The sequence below is a fragment of the Sapajus apella genome, unplaced genomic scaffold, assembly GCF_009761245.1.
Source record: "Sapajus apella isolate SASKATOON/1434 unplaced genomic scaffold, GSC_monkey_1.0 scaffold25, whole genome shotgun sequence".
In the NCBI taxonomy this organism is placed as follows: Eukaryota; Metazoa; Chordata; class Mammalia; order Primates; family Cebidae; genus Sapajus; species Sapajus apella.
In genome coordinates, this window is record NW_022436965.1 from 13,696,715 (window position 1) to 13,707,184 (window position 10,470).

The window sequence follows — 10,470 nt, forward strand, 5'->3', positions numbered from 1 at the left end:
AGCCGAAGACCCTGCCTTTATTTCTGAAACCACTGCCTCCCCCGTCCCCAGGTTCTCTCACTCACCTTCTTGGAGGAGAGCGTGGAAGAGCAGCAGTCTCCCCCGTCATAGTTGCAGTAGGCTCGGTTGTTGATAGTGTCACACCAACCATCTGCTTGGAAGGGCTGTAGGGAAGTTGGAAGGCGACATCTCGGTACAGCCTTATTATGTCTGTCTTGACTCTGCCATTCCCCCATCCAAGCACAATCCATACAACTCCAGAGATATTCAGAAAAGCACCCAAGGTGCAGGATACACATTGACCTAACATTTGCAAGCAGCTGAAAAATCTCAAGACCACTGGGCCCAATGAATTGTTATAGTTCACTTGCAGTAGTGTTCCTCACCTACTCTGAGGTCTGAGATAGGTTGTTTAAACTCTTTGATCAACTTTTTTTTGTCTTCTTGCAATAAGAGGGCTTTATATTGTGTAGGCAACAAGACAGTTCCACACGTTTTTAACTCTGTTGAGCATGGAAGAAAGCCTGTGCAGTAGGCAGAGTTGGCTTTAAAAGTCCCCCCCACCTTTTTTTTTTTTAAAGACAGTCTTGCTCTGCTGCCTAGGCTGGAGTGCAGTGGGGCACAATCTTGGCTCACCACAACCTCCGCCTCCCGGGTTCAAGTGATTCTCCTGCCTCAGCCTCCCGAGTAGCTGGGACTACAGGTGCACGTTACCATGCTCAAAATAATTTTTGTATTTTTAGTAGAGACAGGGTTTCACTACATTGGCCAGACTGGTCTCGAACTCCTGACCTCATGATCCTCCCACCTCAGCCTCCCAAAGTGCTGGGACTACAGACATGAGCCACTGTGCTTGACCAAAAGTCTTGCTTTTTTAATGAGGAAATGGGAATGCATAGATATGATAAGAATTGCCCAGGTCATATAGCAAGTGTGAGATACAGCTTAGTATTAGACGTCATGTTCCTGGCTTTGTACTGCTTCTCACATATTAACTCCACCCCTCTCCTGGTGCACTAAAGACTGGTACTTAGAGACCTGAGTAGTCCTTGGGTACTATGAAGACTAAAATGATGTCTGTCCAGCCTGCAGTGGTGCTTGGGTTGGGGGCACTAGTGCTGGAACACAAATATGCCCACAGATACAGCCACCTCATGCACAGCAACTAGACACAGGGTTAGAGCAGAGACAGCTGTACTGTTCCCATCCACTACTGTTATTGCAGTAAGTCAGCAGGAACCAAAATGGGAAAGCGGTGCAGGTCAAACCAAAGTTAATGGAGTGTTTTACCCCAAAAGAAAATGTACAGTAAGAACAGCAACAAGTTGTTAAAAAATAGCTCAGCAGCCCAATGCATTGTTTCTCCAGAAAACCACCTCTGAAGGGAAACACTGCCATGCTGTGCCCTGGAGGGTACACCCGCCAGCCCACCTACTCAATAAAACTGGCTGCTCCTCATCCTGAGTGATACCCAACCATAGAGTCCTAGGAAACATCTTGTGGTCAAACTCTTTGGTCCACAGAACTCTTGAGTTCTGAAGCCACCTTCGAGTTTACATGTTCAAATCACTTTCTCTCTCCCCACCCTCCCTAAATGTCAAATAAAAGGACGGTTTTCTATTTAACTGTGTTTTGATGAGACGGATCACTCAACACAAAAATGGCCATTAAATAATTCTCAGCAATTGAGTGACATCAGAACGAGTTTATCCAAGTGATTACTTCAATGTTTTGATTTATTCTATGGAATCCTGAGGTCACTGGAACATCATTCCAGATGTATACCAGTTCATCAACCGTTGAGAAGCTGCTACTTGTGGGGTGGAACTCAATAGCTGCCTCACAGCCGCTTAGCAATGTCACTTCCTGTTGTGAGCAGGAAGTGAAAATGAATTCTGTTTTCAACACAGGCCTCACTGGAATAAAAGACAAAGATTCTGAGATGAGCATTTGTCTTTAATGCTGGAACCAGTTATTCTGGCTCTAGGGAACTTGGAATAACTATAGAATCAAGACTTGGGTCCTGAATTGCAGCCAAATAATCAAAGTCAAAAGACAACTAGTGCATCCTTAACACCTACAGATGCTCTTGGGTGCTTTCAGGATGACTGGATACATCTATGGAGTTTCCCCAGAGTTTCATTTTTCTTTTTCAAGTGTTTGGAGTGTATCTTATTCATCTAACACTACATCTGTTACTTTTCCTCCAGCCCTGACTGACTCATTGGCAAAATCTAATAAGTTCCTTCTTTCTTTTTCATGTAATTGTCTATAAAAATCTAAGGAGCATCCAAAATACTTTTCTTACATGTATAAGTCTGGTCTTCAGAATGGAAATCAAAGGTATATCTAAAGATATCTTTCTTTTCATAAGAAAATCTAAATATTTGAATGGGTTAGTAGACGATCCCAGGGAATTTTTCTTTCTACAGTCTTCACCAAGGGTCACTTCTAAACTCATGAACATTAGGGAACGTATGTTGAAAAGAGCAGTAATGACCTAGGTGACCTTCTCCAGGCCCCACTGGACTTCCTTTGCTCTAGCCTGGGAATTATTTCTAAAAGCTCTTTCTTTTCTGCTCTTAAAGAGTCATCTGGAAAGAGAACGAAGTTTATAGAAAAGAGCAGAAATACAGAGAAAAGGCTGGAAAGACCCAAGTGTTTAATTTACTATATACCTATTAGAATTAATTGCTCCTCCCCCAACCTGCCAAAAACAACCACTCCACCCTCAACAAACAGAGTCTCCTATGGCAACATGTGCCTGGGAAGCTGACAGTTTGAGTCCAAGGTTACAATAAAAAAATAGAAAGGAAAAATGACTAATTGACCCCAAATTTAAAAATAGCTGAAGACTGGATATAGACTAGAAGATTTTAATCTCAATAATTGAAAGATGTCAGTCTTAGAATATCACTCTAACCCACAGGCATCTTTTCCGAGAAAAGGTACTAGGCTTGGTTTCTCTGCACAACCTTTACGTAGGTGAACTTCACCCCCCATGTGTATGTCTTGTTTATCCTGTAACATCAGAAAATAAAGCATTTCACTTAAGGCGCTTTTCAAATATCTGAAGCTTATCCCAGTAGGGGTCACTTTTTAATTTTTAGTTTAGCCATCTTGGTAAACGAAAAATATCTTTAAAAAATGTCTTTTTTTTTTTTTTTGCCTTTTAACAACACGTAGAACCCAAAGTCATTAACATAACTGTATATTATTTTCACTTTATAGAAAAACTCTCCCCTTTGCTAACTGTGCCTCCTTTAAAACAAACACACGCGCACACGCACACACACCCCACTCAGAGATGATTCGTCTCTGAGCCAGAAGGTCAAGCCCTTAGAATTATATCTATGGTGAATACTTAAATCTGAGAGAGCGTTTGGTCTACTCTTCTTATGATGTATGAGCCTTATGATACCTATTTTTATTGTTATAGGAAGCCTTTTCTTGCCATGGCTTTTTTAGCCATGTTCCAGGCAGATGAAATGGACAAATAATGACTGTGTACAAGTGATGGAATACAAGAAGGAAAGGCTGTCCATCTGCCCTATGAATGCCACTCTGGAAGCTTCTCAAAAGTAAACATGATTTATTCCGCATGTTATATAACCTAGCGATGCTTCCCATTCTGAGGTTGCTGGGGGGAGTTAGCCATAGAGATAGCGTGGATCTGTCTCCATGCTTTTTTTTTTTTGGCTCAATATGATAGCTCAGTGTAGCATCAAGATGTGAACAGGAGTTAAATACCTAATCCAGATTTTGGCAGTGAGGGAAATCTGCTTTCAGGGGCTGGCTCTACAACATCTAGGCCCTATGGAGAAGAGCTTAGGACTAGATGATTCTGAGGGGGAGAGGAGTCTGAAAGATCTGTCTAAATAGAAGAAGAAACAGAGGGGTAAGTGGTCTAAGGCTGCCCATTACAGAGCCCAGGCCCAGGAATAGTTCTGTAAACATTGACCTATTGGCTGATAAGATCTCTCTTACTTGAATCAGATTAAGAACATTGCTCTTCTACAGCTTGCAACAGAACTGAAGACCACGTTGATGTTTTAGAAAGGTTAGAACTTCTGCTTTATTAACCTACAGGTTGGAATCTTAGCCAAAAAGGACTGTGTCCCTAAAGGTAAGGCATGGGACTGCGTCCTGTTTTGTAATCTTGATGAGTTTTTGAGACCAAGAGAAGATGCTAATCAAAGTTTTGCTTGATGCCAAGCACTATTTTCTCTTTTCCACATCATTTTCATAAAAATCTTCTTGTTATGTGAATGACAAATCAGAGCCACTTCAATTTCTTCATATTAATTAGGTTCTATCAGGCCCCCTTTCCAAAGCAGGCATGGTGCAGTGCCTGATGGAGTTCTTGCAGCAAATACAAGTTCTATGTAAATGTGCACAAATCTGTGCACTCATTTTCTTTTTCTATGGCTTTTCAGTGAATGGTGACTTGTGGCTTGATCTTCATCCTCCTTCCCATCCCATGATTCAGCTTTCTGTGTCTACATATCCTGGGCTTCACAACCAAACAATGCAAAGAACATCAAGAGTAGAGTCCTAGCACAAAGTCTCTCTTATAATCTTGGGGGCAGAAACTGAGAGGCCTGCAAGGCCCCCAGAGACCCTGATAATGAGGCCACTAGTTGCTTTTCAAAAAGGTGAAAGACTGCTGGGCACAGTGGCTCATGACTATAATCCCAGCACTTTGGGAGGCTGGGGCAGGAGGATCACCTGAGGTCAAGAGTTTGAGGCCAGCCCGATCAACATGGAGAAACCCTGTCTACTACAAATACAAAATCAGCTGGGTGTGGAGGTGGGTGCCTGTAATCTGAGCTACTCGGGAGGCTGAGACAGGAGAATCACTTGAACACGGGAGGCAGAGGTTGTGGTGAGCCGAGATTGCGCCACTGCATTCCAGCCTGGGCAACAAGAGTGAAACTCCATCTCAAAAAAAGAAAAGATGAAAGACAAGTGCCAGTGAGAACATGGAGGAAAGGGAACCCTTGCACACCATTGTTGGGAGTGTCAATTATATGATCCAGCAATCCCACAACTGAGTATATATCCAAAGAAATCAAATCAGTATGCTCAAGAGATTTTTTAAAGGACCATAGATATAAGAAATTCTAAGGCTAAATGAAACTTTGAACACTACTTAGTATACATCCTTCATTTTACAAATGATGAAATGGGAGCCTTAAACAGGTGAACTGTCTTGTTTTCAGGGATAGGTACTAGCAATCCTGGGAACAGATTCCAAATCTCTAGATCTCTGACCTTCTGTTCTTTCCACTATGCCATACCACCACTATTTGATGATTTCATTAGTCTTTTAATTAATTGGGCAGGAAGGGTAACTTATTTTGGCACTTTTACAAACGGGGCTTGGTACAGGCGTATTAAGTGAACCTAGCGATCTAACACAGAGACAAAGAAATGGTCATGCACAATCTCAACTCCTCTGAACCCCCACAGCATTGCTTCTTTTTTTTTTTTTGAGACAAAGTTTCACTCTTGTTGCCCAGGCTGGAGTACAGTGGCATAATCTCGGCTCACTGCAACCTCTGCCTCTCAGGTTCAAGTGGTTCTCCTGCCTCAGCCTCCTGAGTAGAGGGATTACAGGCCTGAGCCACCGCACCCAGATACTTTTTTGTATTTTTAGTAGAGACGGGGTTTCGCCATGTTGGCCAGGTTGGTCTTAAACTCCTTACCTCAGGTTCCACCCGCCTCGGCCTCCCAAAGTGCTGGGATTGCAGGCGTGAGCCACTGCACCTGGCCCACAACTTCACTTCTGTTTTTCTCAGCTGTGGGTCAAGGTTTATCCCAAATAAGCTCCCTGGCCCTGTTGCTCCCTCTGAGACTTGGGGCTTGGTATATTCCCCTAGAGGCTGATATCCCCAGGAGGATGCAACACTATGCCCCAATCACATCAACAGATGCCTGCAGCCCAGAAACACACATTTCCAAGCCTCAGAATGCTAAAGCCAGACATTTTGTTGCTTATTGCTGTCATGTACAGAAAAAAGGAAATGGTATCGTTCCATTCTTCCACTCTTCATTCCTCGGAATGGGGGGTTTCCAACGATATCACATTTGGGGGCCTGCAAGTCTTCTTGGAAAACATAAAATTCAAACAGACAGATATCAAGATCGATTATACAGAAATAGTTTCTTAGAAACAATCTTCTCTGGAAAATTTCATCTGGCTTCCTGGACTCAAAGACTTGTCCCTTCTCTGAGTTATGGTATATTTTATCTACATGTTTATTATAGAACTTAACCCCTGGAATGTACTTTCAAAGGCCTGGGATCTAATCAACATTGTGGTCCCAGCTACTAGTCTATGACTGATATAGGTTGTCAACAAATAAATAAATATAATTGTGCTATTTTGAGTGGGAGGCAAACTACATTTCCTTAGCATACTTTACAGCCAGATCCTTCCTTTTCCTTATTCCTACACTGCTACATAATTTGCTAGGTATGTTGCCTTATAAGAATCACATAACTTGGGAGGCTGAGGCAGGAGAATTGCTTGAGCCCAGGAGGAGGAGGTTTGCAGTGAGCCAAGATCGCACCACTGCACTCCATCTGGGTGACAGAGTGAGACTCCGTCTCAAAAAAAAAAAAAAAAAAAAAAAAAAAAACCAAACAACAAAAAACAAAAAAACAAAACCACAGGATATGATTTTATATAACCTATGCTCAGATCCCAGCTCTGCTCCCTACCAACAACTAGAATCTGAGAAAATTTTGTAACAATGAGCATCAGTGTTCTTGTTAGTGAATAAGAATAAGAGCACCCACCTCACAGAATTTCTGTAAGGAATAAATGACCAAATGGAGGTGGAACACACAGCACAATGGCTGACCTATAGCAAGCATTCAATAAATCACAGTTTTATGAAAGCAGCCAGAAAACTACCATTGCTTTTACCATTGCAGGTTGGTCCCTGAATTGTCTCCCTAGAGACTCTGGTCAGAAAACTTCAAGGTTCTGCCACCAACACCTTTGAGTAAAAACCAGTCATACACCATCCCTGAGAACCTCCTGCCCCATTCACTTTTACCACCAATGTGTGTACCTGAGTCATAAAAGAGGGAGTCAGGTGACAAGGGAAATAGTTTTGAAATTTTTAAAAACAGAAAAGGAATATCCTGATTGGCTCCTTGAAACTAGGGTCCTCTTCAAAAACCATAGCAGTGACTTGGGTGTCTTAGCCTCAAAACCATCACACAGACGTTTCTTCTCTGACATGTGCTGCAGGAAAACAGGAAGCTGAGGAGACTCTCTGGGACTTACTTTTCAGCCAAAACCAACCTCATGGCCCCTTTCAAATAGTAGCAAATAAAGACTCAAAGTCACACAAACTCTCCACCTCACTGCAAGTGCACACTGACCTGCTTCCCCACGTAGTCTCTTCTCTGGGAAAGACACAGCCCTGTATGAGTGGTCTTGCCCATGTGAAGGCCAGGAGGGGAGCCGGGGTGGTGCATGGAGTTATAGTCCCAAAGGGTGAAGATGGGCAAGATAGTGTTCAGGTGATATCCATGCACATTTGTGCAAGAAAATCACCAGCTCCAAGTTAAAGCCCAGCTCCTGAAGGACAGAACATCCCTGCATAGGGTCCTACTGAAAATGACAACACTTCTGCAAAGTTTTTATCTGACCTTCTGTTGAGAGCTGCTGCCTGAGCCATTCCTGCCAGGAATGTGTCCTGGCCCTCCCATGTCTCAGAGGCCTCACTGGTGGTAATGTGTTGGGTACCTTTTGCCCCATCTCTTTCCTCACTTGTTACCAAAACTGCACAATACACACTTTGAAGATTGTGAAGGCACCCAGTGCTCCACTCTCCCGACCACCTTCATTCCTTCCACACTGGATCACTCCTTGACCCTTCTGCACCAAACCCAACTCCATGTCCTAAAACAAACAAACAAACCAACAAACAAAAACCAAAAAACTTTTGTCTACTCCTCCATCAGTGTTTGCGGTCCTCCACGTGACCCCCTTTTCTCAGGGGCAACTGATCCTGTACAATTCATTGGTTAAGATTTTATTCCAGTGATTCCCTATCCTTTGCTGTCAAAGACTGTTTTCATGGCACTGTCACCCTTTCTCCTCCTCTAAGTACACAGCAAAGCTTCTTAAAATGCTGCCTGGGAATGGCTGCAGTTCATCAGGTGGATTGATCCCCAGGCTTCCATAGTACTGATGTCTGTGACACAGCAAAGTCTGTGCTTGGGCTCCTATAAGAATTAACAATGACATACCATCAGACCTCACTGGTGTCTCCCATTGCAGGGCGGATAGGCCCATGAGTTCTTGGAATTTCCTTTGTTTTCATGGTGGGAGTGGTGTAGATGGCCTGCAAGGCCTTCAGACACAGTCTTGCTGCATGGCATTTGGCTTTCTTCTTTAAACGATTGGTAAATTAACAATCATGTGTTTAGGAAATATCCTGCTTCCTTTTCAGCTAATTGGAGCCAACCAACTGTGTTTCGAGGTCAGAGATGGAAACCTTGAACACAAGAGGTCTGCAACTCTGCAAGGACCATGGGAGCAGGAACACTTCCATTTTGGTCTCTTTTCTGTTCCCTTTTCCTCCATCAGCATTAAACCCTGTGCATCAGCACAGTATCCAACATGTTACAATAGGTGCTTAATGAATGTTTGATGGATTAAACTAATGAATTATCTCCAGAATGAACTCTATAAAACTAAAATTTCAGAACAGTTTTTGTTTTTCACTCCTTTTAGCTTTCTTCCAAGATAAGGTAAATATTCTCTTGTCATCTATTTGTTTGCCTTTTTTTTTTTTTTTTATGAGATGGAGTCTAGCTATGTTGTCCAGGCTGGTCTCAAACTCTTGGGCTCAAGCAGTCCTCCTAGCTCAGTCTCCCAAGTAGCTGGAACTACAAGTGTAATATGCCACCATGCCCAATTATTTCCCCTATCTTGTCCCCTTGCCTCCCAGGTATTTGTTTTCACTATCAATTACCCCAAAATATCGCCTGAAAGTAGCTTGGCATGGCCTTCTAGTCAAGGGTCATTCATAGAAGACTCTCCCAGACATCATTAAACTTAAGACTAAGATGAATGAAACTGAGGGCATAATTTCAGCCCACTGCAGGAACCTTGCCCAGTAAGGTGGGACCTTCCAGTGCCTTGCTCTGGCCACCTCTCTAGGTGGCCACTCACTGTGCCCCTCCTCTCTGGGCCCTTGACCAGCTGCTGCACAAGGGCCATACCCCACATAATTGAAACATGAGATGGTACATGCTCTGTCTGGATGGAGCTGACATAGCCATGGAAGATGAAAGAATGAGGACACAGGTACAAGTCAGAGAGAAAGCCTGCAGCTGGGGAAGAACGGAAAAGCATGTGACCCTGCCAGAAGGCCCGGGACAGACTGTTAGGTCCTTTTTGGACTTTGATCCTTTACTTCCCTCTGTCTGTTGTCTCCTGGTCCCTCTGCCAGGCTTCAGTTCATGGGAGGCTGAGGCAGGCCTGAGCTGGTGACCAGAATGTTCCATCACAACCCCAGCATGCGTGCTCACCCCCGTCTGTCCACCGCATGCAGGCACATGCCAGGCAGCCCAGCATTTCTTGGCTCCCCGAGCCCGCCTGTGGAAGGTGACTGGGAATGCAGACTGTGGGAGGAAACGACCATATGCCTTGTTTGGATTAAATATTTTTCTTGGCCCTCCTGCTATTTGCTGAGCATCTTATTTTTTTCTTTCCCATTCTCTCTCATTCTCTCCCTCCTTTCTCCCTCTCTTTCTCAGCTACCAAGCACACCGAGAAGAATTTTAAGGAGAAAGCAGAGACTCCTAGGGTGAGAAGAATTGTTTAAAGGAAGCACAGTAGTAGGCAAGCCTTTTCCCATTCTGATACCACATCCAGCTCTTTACAAAGATGAAAGCGTTTCACTTTGGGGTAAACCTAAATCTACATTTCTTTGAGTTTTTGTTAGTGTTCACAGGATTTGTTTTCTCTCTTTTATTTTCTTTCATATCTATGCAATGCATGTGCATATGTATATGCAATGGTATACATACATCTGTATGTATACATTTGTTTGTACTTATATACACATACACATAGATGTGGTAAATATATATGATACATACGTATGCTCCTCTCTTTCTCTTATGTATGTGTATAATAATTAATAATATATTATCTATATTGTAGATCTATAACATAAAATATAATTTTACATTATATACACATATAGATGCACACAATTTATCTGAAACCTTCAGGCATAAGAAGCAAACCTAAATGTAAAATTGTTTTTACAAACTACAAACCATTGTATAGAAGCAAAATGCTATTTTTATTCTACACAGGTGTGTGGTGTGTACTACAAGGTTTGTACATGTGGTTTTATGAGCCCTTGTAATAACTCCGTTACAGGGGGCATTATCATGACCCCTGTCTGTTATGGAGGCATTATCATGACCCCT

The 10,470-nt window shown here is 42.9% G+C and overlaps 1 protein-coding gene across 2 annotated transcripts in view; it reads right to left on the bottom strand.

Moving 5' to 3' along the window:
• PAPPA2 (pappalysin 2) overlaps positions 1–10,470 on the bottom strand; it is a 280,840-nt gene that overhangs the window by 5,245 nt on the left and 265,125 nt on the right. For both annotated transcript variants that reach the window (XM_032291320.1, XM_032291319.1), the window contains one exon: positions 66–164. In XM_032291320.1, coding sequence (XP_032147211.1) covers positions 66–164 — 99 coding nt within the window. The remainder of the gene's footprint in view (positions 1–65; positions 165–10,470) is intronic.